We start from the raw sequence: 26,667 nt of genomic DNA on the forward strand, positions 1-26,667 counted from the left end.
CAATGAAATCTAATTTAAAAATACTAATGCTTTCTTCACAGAATTAAAAAACACAATTCTCAAATTCACATTGAAGCACAAAAGCGCCTCAATAAGCAAGGAAAGCATGCATGCACTGAAAGATCAGTACTGGAGATCCTAATCTCTCACCCTATACAAACATCAATTGAAAAATGATTCAAAGGCCTTGATATAAGACTTGTATCTTTTTAAATGTTAAAGGAAAAAATAAGTAAAATACTTCAAGCTATGTGCATAGACAAGGACTTTGCAAGCAGAACTCCAGCACAGGAAATAGTTCCAAAATATATAGATAAAATTCCATGAAATTAAAAAGCTTCTGCTGAGTGAAGAAAGTGATGATCAGCCTACAGAATGGGGGACATCATTACCAGCCACATCAGATATGGGAGTAATGCACATAATATAAAAAACTGAAAAGTTTAAACACAAATGGAATCAAGTTGTCCAACTAGTCAACAGAATAATGGACTGAATAGATGATTCTCAAATGAAGAAATAAGAATGGTTAATAAATATTGAAAAGGCTGAAAAGAAAATGCTTTAAGATTGTTTCTCATCACAGTCAGAAAGACTACCATAAATAAAAACAAATAACTGAAAATGCTGGTGAAGATATTGAAAAATATTCAATGCTAGTAGGAGTGTAAACAGGTAAAGAAAGCCACCTTGAATGTCAGTGAGGAGGTTTGAGGCTCTTAAAAAATATATAGGATTACCACATGACCCACCTGTAGATATATATCAAAAGGGCTTTAAGTCAACATACTACAGAGATGGTAACACATCCATGTTTATTGCCTCATGATTGACAATAAACTTTTTAGGATATGGAACCAACCTATACATCTATCATTATTTGAACAGATAAAATGTGGTATATGTACACAATAAAATTTTATATAGCGATAAAGAGAAATGAAATTGTGAGATTTTCAAGTAAATGGGTGAAAGTTCATGTGAAGTGATATAAGACAGAACAAAAAATATGACATATTTTTTCTCATATGTTGACTCTTGATTTAAGTGGGCACTGTGAAAGGGAGGAAGAGATTTCTATGGGAGCCGGAAGATGAACTAATGGGATATGTGTGACAAGAAAGCAGGAGGAGCCAACTTAGGAGGAATAAGGAGAGCAAAGGGAGAGAAAGAAAGATGGGAGGGAGCAGTGGGGATGAAGAATGAGTTAAAAAGTGAAGTGGGGTGAGAGAGAGAGAGAGAGAGAGAGAGAGAGAGAGAGAGAGAGTGAAAACACTAAATTAAAACAATTACTTCATGTGAATTAAAAAAATAAAAAATAGAAATAAAAAAGTATTAAAATATAAAGTTAACATATAAAATTAATAGCTTTGATAGTCACAAAAAGTAGCCACATGATTAATATTATACAAAATTCCATCTATAATAGTAACAAAGCACTACAAATCCTTAGGAATAAATGTCACAAAGACATGTTAAAAAAAAAAACTTTAAAAGACCACTGCAGCACACAAAACTAGATTTGAAAAAAAAAAAAACATTCCTTTTCTTAGATGTGACAAATCAGTATTATAATGCCATAACAATAAAAGCATCAACATAATTGCTTTCATGGAATGTGGTCAGTTGATGCTAAAACCAAGCATGAAAGAACAATCATCAATATGCACAAAAACCTACAAAGGTGAACTGCCCTACATGACATTAAATAATAAAATAAAGTCTCTATAAAACCAAGCATTACTGTCCCAAGAACAGATATACAATGAACGGGAAAATTCCTGAACTCTGTCTAAATGTATATGCAAATAAGGTTGGTACATTGTATCAACAGCAATACAAGCCTGAACCATTGAATAAATGTTGTTGACCCAATGAGACAGCTACTTCCAAAACAATAATGAAGTCAGATTTATACAGCCCATCATATATAAAAATAAACCTTTACTTTTTTTCATTTCACATCCCTAGTTCTACACACACTCACAAACACACACACACACACACACACACACACACACACACACACACACACACACACACACACACGGTTTTTCCAGAGTTTTTTTGTGTACCTTCCTGGCTGTCCTGTAACTCTCTTTTCTCTGTTTACCATGATGACCTTGAACTCACAGAGATGCACCTGATTAAAGGCATGTGCCACCACCACCAGGCTAACATCCTAGTTCTTTAGGCCTTTGCACTTGGGAACATGGAAAAGGTTTTTCCTCAGTCATCAACAAACCAAATATAAAGGAAAACAAACTCTAAGTCCCCACAGTACTAGGAGGAAGAAGTATGTGAATTCCTCTGTCAACTCATTGTAATGGGGATGCTTTCCAATGCTTTCGTAAAATTCACTGAAAATAAAAAAAAGATTGATGAATTTAATTCCATATATTTTCCAATTGCACATGGTAAAATATAATTGAATAATGGTCAAAATAGAAAAATATTAACAACACATAACATACTTAAAAGGCTAAAATCCCTAATGCATACAGAACTCTTCAAATTTGAGGGGAAAGGGACAGAAGACAAAGAATTCTGAAAGAAACACAGAAAAGACCCCTAGGTTTTGGGGTCAGTCATCAATGAGAGACAAAGAGAGAGAGGAGAAGGGGAGGGAGAGAAGAAAGGGAGGGAGAGAGACTGAAAACTGAAAAACATACTAAGGCGTCGGGCATTGTTATATAATAAAAGAAAGCAGATCCATTTGTTAATTGAATGTGCTGACAGACACTGATACCTACCAATACTCCATCTGAAGCAACTGATGTCTAAAAGTCTGCCTCTGAAGATTGGCCTGTCTGCTCTCTGTAGCTGAGGACATTTCTAATTTACACAGTCTGGGAATCAGGTCAATAATGATTGCTTCAGAAAACTTTAAAAAAACATTAATAACATAAAGATAAGAAAAACAGCTCAAGAATGGTTGAAAAGCATCCTGTATTTGCAGAACACTTTCCTCATTGTCCATGGACTTGGGACAGAGAAAGAAAAGTGATGATGGAGAAGGTGGATCCAGACTGTAAGGTTCTAGCCCGACAATTGACAGATGAGTGTGGGGGTCAGATGAGTCCAGGCATCTGCTACAAGTTGACTAACTCACAGATCCATATCCAGGACCCCAGCCTGGGACAGAGGAAGGAGAGCAGATGTCTGACAAGCTTATAAGAGAAAACATACAACTATCTGGATCCCATTTTACAAGCAATAAAAGACCGTGAAAGGAAATGATTTTATTATCTTTAATAATATCCAGCTTTACTCTTGTATTTCTAGGGAGAGCAATGAGATTTAGTTTACCTGTTCAAATCTTGGCATCTGCTTTTATATTTTACTATGTAAGTTCTTAATCCAAATATGCTAAATGATAATAAAATACAAGCTGATCACTTGAGACTTATAGAAAATGGTTAAAATGAGAATAAGAAAGTAGTTTCTGATCTCATTAACAATAATATATTATGCAAAGTACTAGTATACACCTAAAACTATCTGGCTTGTGCTACATTGGATAAAAGAAAGAGGAATGTAAAATAATGGGGTAATCGGAAGCATTGTGATCTTTTTTTTTCCCATTTTAATACAGACATTTTCATTTGAAATGAGCAGGAAATCCATCAAATTCAATGTAACATATCCCAGCTCAATCACCAGTTCACACAGCTGATTCTGTCTGAGACACAGCCATGGTCAGGTGTTTTCTTGAGCCTTCCAAGGCCCGTCAAAGCAAAAGTCAGCAAGCCGGCCCACGCAAGTTTCCGTGCATGCTGACCTCATCCATGTTTGCAAACACTTGGTGAAGGACATGAGGTAATACAGCTAGGCCTTGCTTTCTGGAAAACTATTCTAAAGACAGAAAATCTGACAGGCCCACTAGTTTGCCTGGTCATTGTGGTAAAACAGTCTATTTTTCTCAGTAACTGCAGACTTCAGTTCATACTTGATCCTTCTGATACAGTCGGAAGGCAATATTCTAAATGTTTTAGTTTCTTTTTTCCTAGATCACATTTTTTCTTTCCATTTATTCACATAATCATCAACTATTCACCTCTCTACAGTTCAGACATGATCTTGTAAATAATAGGACAACAATATTTCAAAATAGACTATCAGCCCAGCACACACTCAGAAGAATATACATACATACATACATACATATACATATATGTATATTAGTTTACAAGAAATGAGTAAGCAAAAATGATCACTAAACGGAGAATTTTGTCTGATATTTAGTGCCTTTCTGTATGTTTACCAGTTTACCATTTGAGTGTAAAATGTATTGTCAAAATTGGTGTGTTGAAGATTAGCCGAAGGTGAACATTAGCTCATTACGGCTCTGACCCAATCGGTGAACACAGTCATGGTCTGCTGGTATCACCTAGGTGAAAACGAGGGAGGAGTGAGGCCATGCTGCAGGCAGTGGATTACAGCCCAGAGGCTTCAGAGGCTGCCAGTGTCCAAATTCACTCACCTTCTCTCTGCTTTATGGCTACCCCACGATGAGCTTTTCCTTCTACCATGTTCTGTGTCATCACTGGCCCCAAGATAAAGCTTAGTGAAGGTGGACTGAAAGTTCTAAAACTGTGGGTACAACTAAATCCTTTCTCCTGTAACTTGTTTTAATCAGACAGTTGTCAGTTGCCAAAAATGACTGACACACCATATCTATCTTAAAGTTGCTTCTGAGGGACCTAGGTCTGATCATTTCATTAAAAACAGCAAATAACAAATATTGATATTCTGAGGAGAACTTAACCAATGTGGCAGCATTTGACATTCAGACTTGTAAAAAAGGCAAAGACTGGTAGGATCTGAGTCTACCAAGCCCAGGAAACAGACTAAGTACCATCTCTTGCCCATGTATACAACAAATCATAAAGTGTTTAAAGTAGAGAAGCATTCCTGAAAGCTAGCTGCATCTTCCTGTTGTAATTTCACCCACAAAATTCCTTCTACTGATACTCTGGTCATGTATGAACACAGCATGGATTCATTGTATGAAGGAAGCCCATTCAATGTTTTAAAAAATACTTATTTTTTACTTTATTGTATGAGAAATTTACCTATATGTATATATGTGTGTCATACCATGTGTGTGCCTCGTTCCCACAGAGGACAGAAGAGGGTATTGGATCCCCTGAAAATAGAGGGGCAGTTTTTGGCCTCCATGTGGGTGCTTAGAAGTGAACCTATGTCCTTTGCAAGAGCAGCAAGTGTTTTTAACCACTAGGCCATCTCTCCAAGTCATAAAACACTCTTTTAGAATATTAAATTTTTATTTCAATTTATGTTTTTATCTTTAAAGCTTTTCATGCAATACATTTTATCATATTCTTCCCCCTCCAACTCCTCCTACATCCTCAACACCTCCCTACCAACCAAAGTCAAAAACAAAACAAAGCAAAACAAAACAAAAACCTTTTAAAGATTTGATTTTACTAAATGTTTCTGTATCTTCAATTTGTTGATTCTACTTCTTCATCTAACCAGCAATTACAGAACCACCATGTATTTCCATAATCATAAAACACATCCTCCCTTTATCCATCCAGAGAGAAACTCATGATTAAAAACCCAAATCCAACACTGACTACTTTCTCTTGCTCCTGTTCCCCTCTGTCCTCTCCAGGCTCAGAGCTGCTTACCTGAATCACTCCTCCCAAGAAGGAAACTGCTGCTGCAACCCCGATTCTCTGTAGCTCAAAGTCGGATAAGCCCAGCACACTGAAGTTGCTCTGTGTGGTGAGGTTCCTGCTGCTTTGAGGAACTAGCCTTTCCACAGCATTGGCTGATATCAAGGATGTCAAGGCAAAGGTGCCTGAAAATGAGAATGCTATTAGAAAATATCCATACAAACATTAAAAAGTTATTGGATTCTTTCATGAATGTCGAAAAGATAACAAGAGCTATTAGAAATGTGCTCTACTCCAGTGTACCCCATTGCTCTGCCTTTTATGCCACTCCCTGAAAGAAACAGTACATCTGACTTGCTTTGATTCCCACCAAGCTATCATGTCTTTCTGAGTTACGCACTTTCCTAACTCTCTGAATAGAGACTATCTAAGATGCAGGAGTGTGGCCTAGATATACATCCAGCCCTTCACATTCCAACAGTGCCACCTGAAGTACATCACTCTGGGTCTAAATTGCCTTATCCACTGAATGATACTTGTACTCAGACATTAGGGTTTGAGGAGAATAAAATGAGAAAAGCTTAAAGACCTTGATGGATAACTATAAACCTGTTGGCTAAAACATAAGGTCCTCTGATCTACCAAAACAAGCTCCTATCTTCCAAGATGTGGCCCAAATTCCATAGTCACAACTATCTACCCAGTTATTCCTCACCAGGCTATATGATTTCTACCTGCTATGATTTCATAACTCAGTAGACTTTATTTTTATGAACAAAATGCCAGGACCCATAAAATGATTAAACCCACCATGCCCTTTGTCTACTGCTATTAGGGTCTGATGGTTATTTCCTCAGAATATTCACAGCCTTGTTTACAAGCAGGACTTGGCTCAGTATGCTCCCCTCTTCCTGACAGGAGCTCTAATGCCTTTCTTCATGGCATAGGTTGTCTGAGAATATAGCAGCATGGACGAGAAATGCCAATTCCCACAGGAAAGGGTAAAGGAACACATGCTGTGTTGTACAAGCATTCCCTCATGTCATCACTTAAAGACCTTACCTTGTTCCAGTATGTGTGTGAGCCTTTGGGAAAAGGTACTCTATGAGTTATAGACAACTTAACACAGACAAGATAAGGCCAATAGAACCTGGTCTCAGTAGAAAGCCAGCACACTGTCTTCTTTTCTTACCAGAGCAGAGAGTTTGGAGAAGAGCTGTGGTACAAACTGTGGGTTTAGGACAATGTGGGAGTGTGGATCCATATGGACTTGGACTTAAATCCCTTAACTATTTCCTTGATCTCCTTGTCTACAAAAAGAGCACATTCTTCATCCTGTGACATTTTTAAAAGGCTTAAATGTTATATAAATATATCCTAGTTAGCACCAAATGGCATGTTGTCAACACCCATTAAGTGTCAACCACTCAGCTATATCTTAGTAAGACTGAGTTAATAATGTTGTTATGGTTATACTCTATTCTCTATTCTCTGAGCAGTTATGGTATACAAATACATAGAGAAAAATCAAGTATTTGCCTCTCCATGATCTAGGTGTTCTTAATAAATCAATAGACATTGTAAAAAAAAATACTAATCTGTGATGTTGTAAGAAACTTTGTGAGTTTTTTCCTAGTTCACCTGAAATGTATATATAATACAAATTAATGTCCACTTTAAAGGATTGCGTTTAGACAAGAACATGTAAATCTCTATAAGTATACACATTGCACTGAAACATACACTTATATACAAACAGACATATGTACATGTGCACACATGAACATATATGTACTAAAATATGTATTTTTAATATATATGCCTCATAAAATAGAGATACATTTTGAGAATTAATTCATTGTGGCCAATTTCACTTTATATGCACATCACAGTACACTTACCAAAACTATATCAAATATGATACCAAGTGTGGAAAATATTATGAACCACATATTATGAACAAAAATGTGACCTGCCTTTTTGTTGCCTGAAACATGTCATTAGGTAAAGACGTGTGTGTGTGTGTGTGTGTGTGTGTGTGTGTGTGTGTGTGTGTGTGTGTGTATAAAACCTCTTGTGAAAATGCCAGTTCTAATTAAGCATGTCTGCAGTGGAAGCCAGTATCTTTGCATACCTAACAGGCTCCTTCAGAACACTGTTTCACAGATCAAGTGTGGCAAGTCTATAATGACTGTGGCAAGTCTATAATGACTGCTAACTTTTGCTCTCTCACTCACTCATAACAAAGTTTAGTGATGTAAAAAAATTTATGCAAGTACAAATCATTTTATGAAAAAAAATATATATATTATATATATATATATATATATATATATATATATGATATAAGCAAAAATATAGTCTCCCAAGATTTCAATCCTAATTTTCAGAATCCAGAAATATGTATGTTCCATATCAAGAAATCATAAATATAACAGGTGAAATTAAGTTCACTAGTCAGTTGGTCTTACAATACAATTATCCTGGATTGTCTGGATATAGACAGTGAAATCACAGCATCTTGTAAATACAGAAGATAGAGGCAAGAATGTGAAGTCAGAGAGAGGTCTGAAAATGCCACCACTGGCCATGAAAACCACTGGAAGGCCAGGAGTCTAGGAATGCAGGAAAGCTTCTAGAAGACAGAAAAGTCAGGAAAATGAGCTGAAGCACACAGAAAGAAACACAGCCTCGCTGACTGCTCATTTTTGGGTCTGGAACACTTATTCAGAGCACCTCGACCTCCAGATCTATTTAGAGTTAACTTCCTCGGTTTCAAGCCACTTATCTTGTGATAATTTGTGACAGTAGGAAAGTAATACAATCAATAACAAACTGACCACAGGTGACATATTATAAATGTTAGTCCTCAGAGCCTTAGATGTCTCACAAATTGAATAGCAATGTCTGCAGATATTTCTATTGAAATATATTTTGTTATTAGCTGAATATTTAATATTAAGATGTCATTTTATAATAGGAAAACTTTTTGTTGCATTAATATAAGTAAGTATTAAGTAAAACACAATATACTAATTGTGTAGCTCTTACTATGGAATGAGGAAGAGGTCATTTTATTTAAAAAGTAACAACTAGAGTTTCAAAACTTTGCCCAGGGTCATGCAGGTGATGAACAACAAATGAGGCATGTGCTTAGGTGTAGCTCATTCAGAAATGCAGCCCATTCTATCACCAAAATAATCATGACCAGTCACCTTTTGTATTCATTTTTGTGTTTCTCAGAGATACAGAGTGAGGTAGAGTAAAATACACTGGGTAAGCTGGGCCATGGTAGTGCACACTTTTAATCCCAGCACTCAGAAGGCAGAGGCAGGTGGATCTCTGTGAGTTCAAGGCCAGTCTGTCCTGTTCCAGGACAGCCAGCAATACACAGAGAAACCCTATCTTTAAACAAAACAAAACAAAACAAAAAGATACACTAATTAAAGGGTCCTGTAGAATCTACCTAAAGGAAACATATCATTCAGTTCATGAACCAAAGAAATACACCCAAAAAAATTTTAATATTTGAACAACTAAATTTTATAATCTTTGTTTTCTTTCAAATTTTTACAATCTCTTATTCCATTGTAAACTCAGCAATGTTTCTATTTTCAATTTCTTTTATAGCACAGGAATATAGCAATGAAACAGAGTATCTATCTAATAAATATGCATACCTCACATATAATAGTAGGGTAGAATGGTTTTGAAAAGGTAAGCAGGAGCTAATAACCACCCTGAGTCCCTTTTCTTAGTTATATGAGAAGCTTAGGCATAGACAGTAATTAATACCTGTGGCAACATGGCGTCCCATTCCAAATATCGCATAAATGATGGCTGGAAACAGAGATCCATATAAACCAAAAACTGGGTGTACAGATGAAAGAATAGCGAAGGACAGCCCTGTGAAGAAGTCCAGAATAGTTAAGACCATCTCATGTCCTCAAGATACAGTACACAATAAAACAGTGACTGACACATATAAAGCCAAAATGAATATCTGAATTCTACTTACTAGCAAAACAAGTACTAGCATTATTGTACTAATCAAGGGGAAGTTGCTCATCCATTCATATGCATATTTCAATTCTCAAGACCACGTGATTTTTCATCATTTTTACATTTATTTTACATACCAATCAGTTTCCCCTCCCTCTTCTCCTCCTGCTTATTCCCCTACCTCCCTCTCCCCCATGCCCCATCCACTCCTCCTCCCCTTTCTCCACTCAGATGGAGAAGGCCTCCTAAGGGAATCAACCAAGTATAGCACATCAAAATGACATATCTTTGCACTACTGTTTTTCTCTTGAATGCAGAGATGTCCAGAAGGAAAAGTTCATTTGGAGACCCTTCTTAGTGAAAGTTTCCATGATAATGTTGAAGCTAAACATCTCTAGGCACACTCACAGTTTAGAAGCATTTCATATGTCATTTTATTTGTGCAACAACATCTGTGTAGTAGGCAGAAACAGTAGTTTTACCGCTGAACAGATGAGAAGCCTGAAGTAGAAGGGGGTGTGGGCCTGGGTGGTACAAGGATAACTTAAAGTTAGCAGGGGGACTGACTGCCTGTGTGGACAAGCTGTGAGTAAGTACAGCAACAGGGCCAAGACACAATCCTATCCACTTTCCTCTCAGTGAACCCTAGACTGTATGTCAACTATAGGTTCTTACAGTGGGAAAAAAAAAAAACATGACTTTGCTTATTCAGTGAGTACATAAACTACAACTTACAATGGTTCATCTGTATCTTTCATGGGTACTACTGTCTACAAAGTTTGTGTGTTGTACCTACATAAAACCTTTTCCTATAGCTGCCTAAATGGCCACTGATGATTTTAATGTTAACAATACATGAATTAGCACAAGTTCACTAAGACTTCCTGTCTGCAGCTGTTCTTGGTATTAAATACTAATTTCTAGGGCAGATTCTGAAAGTCCATTTGAGTTTAATGCTGAGCATTTAGTTGGACAATAATGATTGTGCTCTGATTAAAATATGTGGAATTCCTACCAATGTTTCCTTTTTAAAGCTTGTTTACTGGTAATGGAATCCCTGGGCCTGGTGAAAATGAATTAAAATTAAATACAGAAGAGTCAGCAGATACTGCACTGGAATTTCAGAAAAAACAGTGGTGTGGAGTACAATCAGGCTGGTGGGCAGGGTTAAAATCAGGTGCAATTATGGAACCCCGGTTGGCACTGGAAGGCTAAATGTTCCCACCCCTACCAACTAGCCCCTCTTAGTAGCTTTCATATAAATGACTTTGTAAGAAGGACTGTTTACATCAATACTATGGAGGGATTGAAAATAACAACCACTCATTTTTTTCAGCATATGTTTTAATCATCCACTTTCACCAGAGCCAGAGAAGTAGGCTGTGGTGGCACAGGACTTGCTTAGCATGGCTCTGAGTTCAATCTCTGGGGAAGAAGGGGGAGTCCAGATAATAAAAGAATAAAACAATGTGGCCCATGTTAACCAGATCACCCTAATCTAGTAAATCAGTAGTGATATGAAGGGAAAGAGCATGAGGCACATCTAACAGAAACACTTTAATACCTCCAGTGAAATCAAAGGGATGCTAGATTCTACTGCCTGTGGTCACCTGGACAGGCTCTTAACTGGGAACCATTTGGCTGCATTTTTCACTATCATCTGTAATAAGCAAATGTAAGCATCAAGTTGGAGTAGTCAGTTCTCTCTTCCACCTGGATAATCACCTCTCAATTATCTACCTAATAAGAAGAACATTCATCTCTCTAGTTTAATGCAAATAAAATACATAATGAAAACAGTTTGAAAAGTTCGTTTCAGAGATGGAAGGATGGTTCAGTGGTTAAGAGCACTTGCTGGCCTTGCAGAGGGTCCAAGGCTGATCTTTACCACCTACACTGGGCAGCTCACAAATGTCTGTAACTCTAGCTCCAAGGAATTTAATGCCCTCTTCTGGCTTCTATGGCCATGGTACACATGTTCACATACACACAGATACAGACACATAATTTAAAAATAAAACAAATTTTTTAAAAAAGTTTCTCTGGATCTCACATTTATATGAATTTAAGAAGAGAATAATCATGGAAAATATATTAGTCTCAAAATGTGACGTTATTTTCTTTGTTTTCTTTTTTTTTCTTTCTATTCTGCTTTTTTGTTTGTGATAGGGTCTCACTATTTAACCCAAGCTCCTTAAACAAGGAAATCTTTCTGCTTCCTCCTATTGAATGCTGAGATAAGAGGCATAAGTGGCTGTATCCAATTTAAGACATTTTTAAAAGATCTATAAAGTAAATATGAAATGTCATTTTGTTGTCATTACTCTTCTTATGGAAGAATAACCTTGAAGACTAGAAGTGATGTACACATTTCCTTTATCATATGAGACTTTTATTCTTTAAATAAACCTAGTTCTTGCTAATGTGGGAGTAAACAATGGCCATATTAAAAGAGGAAAAAACTAACACATTTATATAATTTGGGAACTTCAATTACACTTTCTATAAATAATAATTGCAAGACCCAATAGCATCCTCCTCACATAAATACTTCTACAGAGGAGAGAGTCAGATCATTTTTTTCTGACTCATCTATTGTTTCACAATATAAATTACATGTATTTTTGTCACACATTTGTATTCATAGAAGCTACACTATGTTAAATCCTCCAAAATTAGAGAAAGTTATCAGTTAGTTAGAGGTATTTTCGAATTAGCATCATTGTTTGTCCTTTCTCTGCTTTTACAAAATGATATTCAATATAGATATGAGCAGAGCAGCAACTCCATAATGCTATTTCCTAAAAAAATACTGTTACTAATGCTAGAAGGCCTTGAAACATGCAATTTTTGAGCAAACCTTTTGTGAGTATAGCAATGGTCTATCATAGAAGGGCAGAAAGCACTCCAATACTAGATTCTAATATTAATATCAGGAGGTCAGCCCTCGGGAACCCTGCCAGCCTTTTGAGAATCCCTGAGGTCAAGTGGGATGCTCTCTATCAATCAGCCTTCCTCTCCATCCCAGCACAAACTGAGAAGAGTTTCCTGACTGTGCTTGCCTGATGGCCAGAAGGACTTGAAAACTGATAGACATCCCGGTCTCTACATCTTTTACAATAACCTTCTGGCTGGGGTGACCAGAAAGTGACTCAATCTCTATTGGTAAGAAAGACAACAAGTTATCAGATAGAAAGTGATTTTTACATTAAGGACATCCACTTTTACTTCAGTTTCAGAGCAGTTTGTTTGACACCAGCATAAAGAATGAAAGACTGTATCCAGAAACTGAGTAATTCAGGACTGGGCACAGGTATCAGGATTAGACCTATAAAGCCATTCTATTAGAGGTATTACATTTTTAAGATCTGTAGATGTTCATTTAGGATCCCACATTATAACTGAAAGGTCAAGCATCCAGAACTCAGATCCATAGCTTTGTTCCTCTCTGGTATTATAGTATATTTTATAGGTTTTAGTTCTTATTATTGGCTCTAATGAGAACTAATACAACCCCGAAAACAACAGCTAAACCAGCTCACTCACAATGGAATGCACTGTCCATCCTTGTCACAACACCTTTAGTTATCATGGGTTGACTTGTGGTCCTCATATAAGTAAATCCTAACCCTCAACTCCTCAGAATGTTAAATAAATATTGAGAATATGATCATTATGGACACTTTAAATAAAGTTTTATTGTAATGTGGGTAGGGGTTAACTCAATTTGAATAGTATCATTTAGAGAACATCTTATGAAGGGCAAGAGAAGTACACCCAAATGTCAGATAAAGACAGAAGTATAAATTAGGGTATTGTTTCTTTTGGCCAAAAGAATACTAACAACTGTGGCAAAATACCAGAAGTAAGGAGAGAAACATGGAATCAGACAGATTCAATCATAGGGACACCTACATTTGAGACTTTTAGACTCCAACACTATAAGACAGGTTTCTGTGATGCTTTTTGATGACAGCCCTATGAAAACCACACAGTGTCACTGTTTGGAGGGGGACAAAAGCTGAAGGCATTTGGCAGTAGGTACTCAACCTCACATTCTGAGTAAAGTCAAAATTCTTACTCTTGATAAATACTGAATAGCAAAACCTTCAGATTTCTATTCCATAACATATGAATCTTCGCAAGTTCATTTAAATTTTGTTTTGAGTAAGCGTGGAGAGTTTATGGGGCTAAATGTAAGAAAAAAAAACAGTCCTTGGAATGTGTATGTGTGATCAGTCCTCAGATAGCAAAAATGAAACCTCATTCCATCTCTGACACGTGATGCCATAATTAGAACTGTGTGCTCAGAACTCGGTCATGGGAAAATTAAAGAAATGTAAGCCAAAGTGGATCCACAGTATTTGGAACAGTGGCAAGTATGTGAAAGTGTTGATGACTTGAGTTTCCACCTAAGTAATGATGTTTAACTGTCTTTAAACAGCATTGTCTTAGTCTTTTCGATTTCTAGAAAGAAATGGTGTCAGCCCATTAAGAACACTGAATACTCGGTTCATACAAAACCCTTGAGGCTCCTGGTCTCCTGTTCATCCTCACTGAATCTAGCCTGAGTCTCTATTACAACGTTAATGTGTGTGTGATTAGAACTATGTAGCCAGGCAATCTAAGAGATCTGAGATTTTTACTTTAAAATCAAAGTTGTTAACTTTAACTTAACAATTTATATCACTTGATAAATCATAATACTAGTCGAACAACACCCTTTTGATAAAGATAATTTACATAAGCAAAGCTAGCTAGTGACCAAAGCTTACTCATTTCTTATAAAAACCTGGAATTTGGGAGGTGGTAGGTTGACTTAATCAGCATTTGGGAGTATTTTGAATTAATTCAGAACTCCTCCTGAAGCCAGGCCTGCGCTGGCAGGCTAAATGCTCCCTACCAGCCAGTACCTTTTAGCACTTTCAGCATAAGCAACTTTTAAAAAAGCATTTCATTGGCCTATGGATGGATGGATGGATGGATGGATGGATGGGTGGATGGATGAGTGGGTGGGTGGCTAGACAGAAGACAGACACACAGATGGCATTTTCATCCCAAGGAATAAGGGATAAATTCTGTATGAGAGAGTTTGGAATATGGAAAAACTACAACAATGGGACATGAAGAAAGAATATGAAGAGCCCATCTCATGCTACGTATCACATACCAATTGCCTTTTCAGTGAGGTTGTAAGTACAAAAGATATTCACTAACCCCACCTCAGACAAAGGGCTGATCTCCAAAATTTGCAAAGAACTCAAGAATATAGTCTCCAAAACACCAAATAATCCAATTAAAAAGTGGGATACAGAACTAAATAGAGAATTCTCAACAGAGGAATCTAAAATGGCTGAAAGACACATAAGGAAGTGTTCAACATCCTTAGCCATCAGGGAAATGCAAATCAAAACAACTCTGAGATACCATCTTACTCCTGTCAGAATGGCCAAAATCAAAAACACCAATGACAGTTCATGTTGGAGAGGATGTGGAGAAAGGGGAACACTCCTCCACTGCTGGTGGGAGTGCCAACTCATACAGCTACTTTGGAAATCAGTATGGTGATCCCTCAGGAAAATGGGAATCAGCCTACTACAAGATCCAGTAATTCCACTCTTAAGCATATACCAAAAGAAGCACATTCATACAACAAGGACATCAATGATGTTCATAGCAGCATTATTTGTAATAGCCAGAACCTGGAATCAACATAGATGCCCCTCAACTGAAGGATGGATAGAGAAAATGTGGTACATTTACACAATGGAGTACTACTCAGAGGATAAATAAATAAATAAATAAATAAATAAATAAACAATGGAATCTTGAAATTTGTAGGCAAATGGATGGAACTAGAAGAAACCATTCTGAGCAAGGTAACTCAGTCACAAAAAGACAACATGGTATGTACTCACTCATATATGGATTTAGGATTACCAGCCCACAATCCACACCACCAGAGAAGCTAAGAAACAAGGAGAACTCTAAGAGAGACATACATGGTCCCCCAGAAAAGGGGAAAGGGTCAAGATCTCCTCAGCAAATTGGGAGCATGAGGAGAGGGAAGAGGGAGCTAGGAGAATGAGAAGGGGAGAAGAGGGGGAGTGAGGAGCACATGAGAGAGCAGAAGTTTAAGTTGGGGGAAGAAGAGAGGAGAGCAAGATAGGAGATACCATACACAGGGAGCCATTATAGGTTTAATGAGAAATAAGGCACTGGGGAAATGTCTGTAGATCTACAATGATGGCACCAAGTAACAATCTAAGCAACAGAGGAGAGGCTACCTTAAATGTCCTCCCCTGATAATGAGATTGATGACTGACTTATATGCCATCCTATAGCCTTCATCCAGAAGCTGGTAGAAGTGGAAGACACCCACAGCTAAACACTGAACTGAACTGAACTGGAATCCAGTTGCAGGGAAGGAGTGATGAGCAAAGGGGTGAAACCCACAGAAACAGCTGACCTGAGCAAGGGGTAACTCTTGGTTCCCAGACTGATAGCTGGGAAACCAGCATAGGACTTATCCAGACCCCATGAACATGGGTGTCAGTGAGGAGACCTCGGAAATCTATGGGGCCTTTTGTAGTAGATCAGTACTTATCCCTAGCATATGAATAGACTTTGGGATCCCATTCCACACAGAGGGATACTCCCTGAGCCTAGACACATGGGGGTGGGCCTAGGTCCTATCCCAAAGGACATGACAGAATCTAAAGACCTCCTATGGAAGGCCTCACCCTCCCTGGAGAGCAGAAAGGGTATGTGATAGGTAGGGTGTTATTTGGGGTTGCAGTGAAGGAGGGGAGGTAGGGGGAACTGGGATTGACATATAAAATAATGTTGTTTCTAATTTAAATAAAACACTGAGAGAAAGAAAACAAGACAGCAAAAAAAAAGGAAGAAAATTGAGGAAGGATGTGCCTGAGGAGCTTCCTCATTCAGAACTAGGAAGTAGGGAAACCATCTCGTGGAATAGGAGGTGTGTGTAAACTGGCTTTCCCTCTGCCTCTCCCCTTCCATTTCCTTTCTACCTCCTCTTTCTTCCAAATTTTCTTCTAATCTCTTTTCACCATATTTCATATTTCCTTTGGTTTGGGACTAAGTGACAACATCTGGAATATTTTAACATTGAGGAAGGTGAGGGTAAGGATCTGGAACCACCACAGCTACGCTGTTCATTTTCTTTGCAGTACCACTCTTATGGTGTTTTATTTACACAGCAATTATCTTCATGTTTATTATTTTTGTATGTGTGGAAGCACATGTGCATTTGTGCACATTGAGGTCAGGGTGGATATCAGTACTGCCTTCCATCTTTTTCTACTTTTATTTTTGAGACTGTTTCACACTGGGGCCTGGAGCTTCCTGATTCATTACTCCTATTCTGCCTCTGGAAGTATAAGCCCACACTAAAGCATGGGTCCTAGGGATGGAGCTCAGTACCTCGTGCTTGAACAGAAGTAGTTTGCCCACTGAACTAGCTCCTTTTGTTTGTTTGTTTGTTTGTTTGTTTGTTGAGACAGGGTCTCTCAACATCGATCTGGATATTCTGGAAACTCACTAGATAGACCCAGCTGGCCATGATGTCACAGATTCACCTGCCTCTGCCTCTCAAGTGCTGGGTGAGCTATCACTTACATGCCCTTAAATCTCTTAATTGATCTACATCATATTGTAGCTCTATAATATACAATGGGAAATGCCAAACTGATATTTTAACCTCACATATGTAGTTTATAGTAACATAAATATTATATACTTAATTAGATAACTAAACATTCAGACATATAACAAATGATTGGACCCTAAGAAAGGAAAAATATCTACACTGATTATTGAGTGATAAATTATACAATGGCCAAAGTATGAAGAGAAAATGGTTAAGGGTGGAGTTGAGATCACTTTACACAGAGGAAAAATGTTTAAAATAGAAAATACAAGCAAATAGTTTCCTTGGTTCCTGGGGTAGAAAGCTGTTTAATATGTTCCTGTGCTATGGCAAATGGTACTTCAGAGGTACAGGGTCTTATGCATGGACACTTATGATCATGTCTATGACTATGGAGGATAGAAGTTTCACCTTTCAGGAGCTTCTCAGCCTACAACTTCCTCAGTGCTGAATAGAAAAAAAAAATATGCAGGCCAGGAGGTTGCATCTTCAATCCATCACTATGTCCCTTACATAGTGAACTTCATTCTTGTTGATATTCCATGAGACACAGGCAACCAAAGGAGACAGACAGAGAGAACTTGCCTCTCATTTAAAGTAAGAGTGACACCATTGTTTGAGGAGAAAGAGAAGGGTTGATCAACAGAAACAGGGGATTCCTGGGAAATCAGCTGTCTTACTGACCTATTTTGACTATGATTGAGAAGGCTTGCCCAATCCCATGGACCTACGCATGAATATTAGCAGTACATAGAGCTCCCACTGGAAAAACTGTCTGCTCAAGTCTAAAAAGACTGCTAGTACCTCTGCATCCTGGACTAAGCCAGCAAAGAAGCTACTATTCCTTCCATGGCTTCTTTGGCCCTCCTGGATATCTTAGCAGCCCTCAAAACTCTGACCAGAACTAAGTCAAGGGCTTTCAGAGTGGCCGAAGAAGATGAGATAAATATGAGCAAGAACTGACTGCAGCTGAAGGAAAATGATGGACTCAGATGTAAGGCCATGTGTGAGGTTGAAAGAGACAATAATGATGCATAAATGTTTTCATAATTTATAACTTTACATTTTACTATATATGCAAATGGAGGTACAATCCAAATAGAAAAAAATGGAGGAGAGAGGACAACTTGTGAGCATCTATGCTCTCCCTCTACCACTTGAGTCCTAGAGATTGAACACAGGTCATCAGGCCTGGAGTCAAGCACTTTGACACACTGCACTGTGTTAATGGACTTCAATCTATAAGTTTAAAAAAATGACTAGGGAGGGATATATGGGAGGACTTGGAGGGAGGAAAGTCATGGAGTAATGATGCAATTATAATACCAAAAATTTTAAAAATTATAAAACATGCAATGAGAATTTCAAAGAGATGTTAGAAATAGCAACAAAATGTAAATTTTTTTAATGTTAAAAATAATAAAAGGCTTTTTAACAGGTATGCTTTACATCCTAGAAGCAAATTATTGTTAATATTGTATCTAGAAACATACAGTCTCTAACTAGACAGGCCTGGGTCACTTCTTGTTCTTGATGGCAGATAACATTGGCTTACCGGAACCAGTGCCTGAATGTGGAAGAACGGTTACCCGTAGTGGCAGTAAAATGAAAATATGTGGGTAAGAAATACTACCATAGATGTGTAACTTCATATAGAGGCCTGGGTGTCAATACATAATACTATGTGTTAAAATAATTTTTGGAATGACTAAACAAGAATTAGCTAACTATGTACCACTATAGGGATGACTATATTTTTTGGTACAATTATACTATGAAATACAGCTGTTAAAAAGTTTGAGTAGAAACTACTGCCATTAATCTGGAGGAGGAATTTGTGATGTGTTATGACACATGCCAACAAGTTTCAAGATTACATGATTGGCATGGTAATTTTATGTGAAAATACAAGAAGGAGGCTAGTGTCTTTATACATCTATGAGGTAAGATTTCTGTCTTGTATTATGAGTTTATAAATGCTACACCATTTAAACATTTTCAGTGAAAACTACAAAGTGTTCTTATTATCATCCTGAATTTTATGAAAGTTATCAGGATACTAATTTTCTCCAACGGGATGATTGCTGTTTGCCTTTTTCAGAGCTTGCTATAAAGGCTACAATGGGAGACACTCAAGCCTGGTAGAAAGGAAAGCGAGGAAACTACCAGCATTCCAGATAGGTAGGTACATGTTGGCAAACACATCTAATAACAAATCAACCCCATGGCTTGTGATTAAGGTACACATGTCACACCGTCAAAGGCTAGATATGAGCAGAGAATGGCAGAACCGCATGCATGGTTATAACCGCAGGTACTGTAAGGAAATAAGGAAAAAAATGATAAAGCAGTATGTCCAATGTCCTTCCCTGACCTTTGCATGTTCACATCATATACAAACATGAACATGCACCATATACATGCACCACACGTACACAGAGAGAGGGGGGAATAAAAACCCAACTTAATATGAACAGAGGAGGCTGGAGACATGGTTCAGCAGTTAACAGCATGTACTGCCATTACCGAAGACCGAAATGAATAACAACTGCCTTTAGCTATAGTTTCAGGTGATCTGACACCCTCTTGTCTCCTTAGACACTGTATGCAAGAAGTACACATAAACTTATACAGAGATACATACATGCACATAAATAAAAATAAATATTTTGCCACTAATGTTGTTTTTATTTTTATTTTAATTAGAACGATTATTTTACATGTTAATCCCAGATCTCTCTCCCTCCCTTCCTCTCCTGACCCCCCCTCAACTAATACCCTACCTACCCCATACCCTATCTGCTCCCCAGGGAGGGTGAGGCCTTCCGTAGGGGGTCTTCAGAGTCTGTCATATCCTTTGGGGGGCCTAGGCCAACCCCCTTGTGTCTAGGCTCAGGGACTATCCCTCCATGTAGGTTGGGCTCCCAGAGTCCATTCCTATGCTAGAGATAAGTACTGATCCACTACAAGGGGCTCCATAGCGAGGTCTCCTCACTGACTCCCACATTCAGGGGGTCTGGATCAGTCCCATGCTGGTTACCCAGCTACCAGTCTGGGGACCAAGAGCTCTCCCTTGTTCAGGTCAGCTGTTTCTGTGGGTTTAATCAGCCTGGTATGGACTCCTATGCTCACTTGTCATGCTAATTAACAAAATCAGAAATGAAAAGGGGGACATAACAACGGACACTGAGGAAACCCAGAGAATCTTCAGGTCATACTTTGAAAACCTGTACTCCACAAAATTGGAAAATTTAAAGGAAATGGACAATTTTCTGGACAAATATCACTTACCAACATTAAATCAAGAACAGATAAGCAACTTAAACAGACCTACATAACCTCTAATGAAATAGAAGTAGTCATCAAAAGTCTCCCAACCATAAAAAGCCCAGGGCCATATGGCTTCAGTACAGAATTCTACCAGAAATTCAAAGAAGAGCTACTACCAATACTCCTCAAATTGTTCAACACCATAGAAGCAGAAGATTCATTGCCAAAATCTTTTTACGAGGCTACATTATCTTGATACCCAAGTCACACAAAGACACACTAAAAAAGGGAACTACAGACCAATATCCCTCATGAACATAGATGCAAAAATACTCAATAAAATACTGGCAAACCGAATCCAACAACATATCAGAAAAATCATCCACCATGATCAAGTAGGCTTCATCCCAGGGATGCACGGTTGGTTCAACATTTGAAAATCTATCAATGTAATCCACCATATAAGCCAACTGAAGAAGAAAAACCACATGATCCTCTCACTAGATGTTGAAAAAGGCTTTGACCAAATTCAACATCCCTTCATGATAAAGGTCCTGGAGAGATCAGGAATAACAGGAACATACCTGAACATAATAAAATCAATATACAGTAAGCCTACAGCCAACATCAAACTAAATGGAGAGAAACTCAAAGCTATTCCTCTAAAATCGGGAACAAGACAAGGCTGTCTCCTCTCTCCATATCTTTTCAATATTGCCCTTGAAGTTCTAGCTAGAGCAATAAAAATAAATATTTAAAATTAAAATGAACACAGGACTTCAAAAGAAATTCTCTGACCAAAGGCATATGCCTTTACCATTGTCTAAATTTCAGGCATTAATTAATCAGTATCTTGACAATGTTCTCTTTTTAGTTCCACATGAGTTTTATTTTAGCTTTGCCAGTGTCAGTATTTGACAAACCCCTCAGCCAAATTCCAAAGAAACTACAATCCTTGAAATGGCACTGGAACTAAAAGTATTACTAAAGGAAGGTGGATTGGGAAGAAATGATGTTCTTGCTTAAGTTCCATTAAAATATCTTACTTTGAATATTGGACAAAGATACATGAAAACCTGAGACAATGAAGTTGGAAGAAATGGAGATTGTAAAGTATAAATGCATTTCATCTCCAAGGGTGGTGAAATAATGATAAGCCTCCCTCAGAGAGGACCAATCAAGAGGTGATGCACTTGTGTAAGAAAGCTAGATTCTAAGAAATAGAATATTTTAAATTACATTATTAGGATAGTGTGTCCCTTGAGAAGCATCACTGGGGTACTGAGTGAGGTAAAGGGCCTATGAAGGTATCACCTGGTCCAAGCCAGATAGGAAAACTCATACAGAAATGTTAGAATTAGGAGCATCCACAGCCATGGCCTTGGACTCAAAAAGTTGCTTCTGAAAAGCTTAATCCAAGTGGAGAGAGTAATAATCAAGTGTGATCCCAAACAAGTGTTCTAACACAGCTTCTAATACCAACAGCACAGTTTATATGGAGGGAGTAAAAATGGCCTGTTCATGACTCCATGGAAGCTTCAAAGGAAGTAATAACCTTGGCACTGGAGGGATGATTCATAAGAATTTTCATAAACATCTGTTACTACCATTCCTAGTATCTGCTGGATCTTCAGCTATAGAATCCAGAATCCATCAATACATAATGCATCACATTATAATAAAAATTAATTACTTCATTTTAAAGATGAAATGTCAAATGCATTCAATTTAGTAGTAACAAAACATATAGGCAAGTTAGTGGTGAAATTGTTTTTTCAAACAACTTTAAATCTCAATAAATTATAGTTTGAAAATGACTAATAGGAATCACAGAACTTTCCTCTTGACAATTGTACAGTGTGTGTGTGTGTGTGTGTGTGTGTGTGTGTGTGTGTGTGTGTGTGTGTGTACAGGTTCATGAACATGTGTCTATGCATGTGCATGTATATGTACATGGGTGCATGTGTATGTGAAGGTCAGAAGCTGATGCCATATATTTTCTCCAGGGGGTCTCTTACTCAACATAGAGATCACTGGTTACATTACACTGTCTGGCCAGCAAATTTAGAGTTCTTCCTCTTTCTTCCTCATCACTGCTGAGATTACAGGCATGTTCTCTATCTATTTACATGTGTACTGGGGATCTGAACTCACGTTCTTATGCTTGCACAGCAAACACTTGTCCAAATGAGTTACATCCCCAGCACTGGCACTTCTACTTTTTAATATTTCTAGAAGAATGTGTGCTATATTGTCACACTCATTACTGAATAAGAACTATATTGAAAACTGCAGTGAAGTAACCACTTCATGGAAAGAATCTATAGTACACATGAGACCATGTGTGTAATAGGACACTCCCTTGCAGAATAGGGCTTAATTATCTTTTCAAAGATAGATTACAGACAGCCACTTCACTCTGAAGGCTTTAATTTCCAAGGATAATGTAGCTACTCCCAGGGAGGATTAGTTACTTCATATGATTCCAGGGGATAAGTATTCTATACCAAATACTGAGGCCCTTATGAAAATCAGGAAATCCCAAACAATAGAACAAGTACACAAGGCCAATCTCTTGCTCTGAGAAAAACTAAGCAGCCAGTGCCTTCATAGACCATGGCATGCCACCACCCTCTGGGCTGGTACTTGTTTCCCACGCAGTACAATCTAAGCAAAGGTAGTCTGGACATCCACTATCAGATGAGAGCCTCACCTATGAGCACTTGAGGCCTTGCCACACACTAACTAGAAAACCAGGTCTGTCAATGCCGCTAGCTCTCTAAACTCTAATTCAGACCCATTTCTTCACAGAATCTTAGACAAGTTCAGATCCTGAGTTGCTCCTACACTGAGTATGTCTTACATTTTTTTGTTTGGCTCCACAAGCTGACACATGGGATAAGACATTACACTCTTATCCCCAGGTGTCTGAGTTTGTCTTAAGCAACATCCATGAGCCTGACACTAGTCTTAGGCCAAAGTTCTATCAATGTAAAAACACGAATGTGACCTCAAAGAGGGCAAGAGATGGTTCATCTGGAGCCAAATATGAGTGACTGTGGCCTAGTAACTCAGATTTAGGTTAATCCCAAGATTTTAACAGTTCTATGAAGCTTTCACTCACAGAACAAAGAAAGCTATAAACGGTGATGCTTTCCCAAACACTGGTAGGAACATGAGTGAGGTGGGATGTAGCAAAGCTGAGAGACCCTTGGATGCTTCAGGTGACATATTTTGCACTTAGATTGGTGAAAGGTAGTGGTCCACTGAGTTACTACATTGCAAAGGCAAACTAGTGCACTATTTCTACATTACAAATTATCTACCTAATGGTCACAAAGCAGTTAAGTCAGGAACAGAGGAAGACAGTAAATGGCTCTAAAGAGAGCTAACAATGGCTGGGATAATATGGCTCTGAACCTGCACCATTCCAAACACTGCAGTCACTGAAAATATGATTAGTTAATTGGCCTTGAAGAGGTTCATCTGAAGGTTCAACTTCTATCTGGGAACTCTCATTTACAATTCTATCTTTTCAGAACAGTGCCAGAACCTTGGCCCAAAGTGTGGAACAGAAGTTCTCAGGTTCCTCTCTGTCCACTCCATTCCTCTCTCAGGGGAGTGCTGAAAATCACAGGGGTCTAAATTGAACAGACTGAAAAAGACACTTTCTAGAAGGAGGTGATCCATATCCTAGGGGAGTCTTTTCTGTATTCTACCATTTTATCACATGCTGAGCATGAGGAAATGATCAAGCTCCCCCAAGAGCAAGCTCTCACCTGTTTGCTGCATTTCCCACAGAACCCTCAGACTTTGTTAGGTCTGTCCTCCCCAGCTTAGCCAGAACTGTGTTCCACCTACTAACTTATCTGACAAAGTGGTTGTCATTCTCCAAAGGCCTCAGTGTACACACACAGCTTTTAGCAGGTCCCTCCAATGAAAGAGTAATGAATAGGAACCTGTTCTTTAATGCCATATGTCTATATGTAACTAAACCATGGCAGTTTTTTAATAGTTACTTTGTTCCCTCTACTGGTCCAACTTTTACCACAAACCATTCATTTATGCATGTTATGTTATGTTATGCTATATTGACAAGATTGTATTGTCTTAATATTCCTGAATAAAAACGGAATTTCTTTGGCAGGTTCATGGGTTATATAATCTATTAAAGGTAAAACTCGCTGAAACCAATACTCCACCAACATTCAGTTTAAAAAAACCCTTACAAACCAACAGCAGAATGGTATATTCAATGTTGAAATAACAAGATCATATTCTCATACACTTAAGTTCACATTTCTGAAGAAATAAAAAATAATAAGACCCTTGTGGGATAGATTGTTGTCTTATACTTTTCTGTCTCTTTCCAAGAACATAGCAAAAGATTATATATTCTGTCAAATATTTTAATAGAAATAGTGAGGCATATTTTAGCATTCTTGAAAAAAATTAGGCCATGATGGGTACTTCCAAGAATTGCTAGAATTGGGGGCAATAAAGCAATAGTTCTGAGCCTCAAAGTGTGAACCTTATGAGAATATGAAGTACGATAGTATTTGTCCTGATGGGTTTCATGAGATTAGAAACAATCTGTTTATCACACTATAGCACTAAAATGTGTCATTAACAATCAGAAAAAGAAAAAAAAAAACAGGATAAGCAAACAAAAAAGTGCGTGCATGAAAATAAAAAGACAGTGTGTCTCTCTGTTCTCATCTTTGCTGTGTTAGCTTCATCTTCAAGTTTGGGGGTCCTTGGAAGCCATCCATGTGCATTATCCTTATTGTCATCATCCCCAGCATGAGGGAGCCATCCTTTCACGAGGCCCACACATGTGGCAGTTCCTAGGCTAACTTACTGAATCAGACAGTTATTTTTATTGTCCTCTCCATGTAAAAATGATAAATGACTAGTCTGCAGTGTTGTAAACCCCTGCCCTGTGTGTAGAGGGCAGTTCTCTTTCCTGAATTAGACATTGGCCAGAAAAGTGGAAATGTGCCAATCACCAAGTCTTGAGCCATAGTTAATGGAAGCCAAATGTAATATAACTGTAAGTAGGTTTAGTGCCCCATAACACTGCAGATTAGTGCCTGGGTTGGCAACAGGAAGGAGAGAGAGAAAAAGAAGGAAAGAGGAGGGAGAGAGAGACAGAGTTAGACCCAGAGAGATGGGGGAATGTAGAAGAGAGCAAAGAGCAAGCACAGGCAATGTGTCTAGGCTTGGATACTGCCTCTAGAAAAGCATGATATTATCAGAGATGAGACCAAGATACCATTTGTAAGTCTCACCAGTATTAATTTGATTCCAATTGGCCCCATAAAGTATAGAGTTATACTCTAGGCACATTCAGGTCTCTGATCAAAATAGACTTCATCATCAAAGCCAAAGTAATATCTCACTTAACCTACATGTACTAAAAATACAAGAGGACTTCGTCCCAAAACAAAGGGGAGATTCAGGTACTAAAAACATCAGGAATGGAGCCTCACTGGCAAACATGGAAGCCATATATATACTAAAGACTATAAAAGCCATGTACTTAGTCCTCAACTTAGTATATTTATTGCAAATTTTGTCACAGTTTCAATACCTACCAAGGAAGGTCCTGACTCTTTCATGCATATAGCTTTAAATATTTTAATATTTTTATATTAATATTTTAATATCTTTAATATCTGAATCATCCTTTTATGTTGAAGAAAAATAAAATCAAATGCACGAAATGAAATCTGGAGCTATCATTTGGGGAAGAAATCATGGGATGGGGGAAGGGCATGGAGAAGGAGAAGCCAGCAAAGTGTCACTAGATTCTCTGTAGATTTTTATAGAGGGCACAGACATTGTGCCTAAGACTTCTTTAGGAGTACCTGGATGCCATTGGTCATCTTCCAGCAGGAAGATACCATGATTTAGGGAGCTGAGTTAGAGAGCCACAGCTGATGATAGAATTATGTGTTCCTGAGGTTGAGGTATGTTTTGGAGAATCCCTAGACAAGCCTTTATTTAGTCTTTGTAGGGCAGTAGGCTTCAGGAATTTCCACTTATCATTCCACATGTAACTGAACTCTTCTT

General features: G+C 38.0%; 1 protein-coding gene across 1 annotated transcript in view; it reads right to left on the bottom strand.

The window, feature by feature from the left end:
• The window catches only part of Slc26a7 (solute carrier family 26 member 7), a 114,675-nt gene that overhangs the window by 78,402 nt on the left and 9,606 nt on the right, over positions 1-26,667 (bottom strand). The window contains exons 2-3 of the mRNA XM_035439968.1: positions 9,441-9,551; positions 5,658-5,830 (exon numbers count right to left, since the gene is read on the bottom strand). Of these exons, the coding sequence (XP_035295859.1) occupies positions 5,658-5,830; positions 9,441-9,551 (284 nt within the window). The remainder of the gene's footprint in view (positions 1-5,657; positions 5,831-9,440; positions 9,552-26,667) is intronic.

The sequence above is a fragment of the Cricetulus griseus genome, chromosome 2 (assembly GCF_003668045.3).
Source record: "Cricetulus griseus strain 17A/GY chromosome 2, alternate assembly CriGri-PICRH-1.0, whole genome shotgun sequence".
NCBI lineage: Eukaryota > Metazoa > Chordata > Mammalia > Rodentia > Cricetidae > Cricetulus > Cricetulus griseus.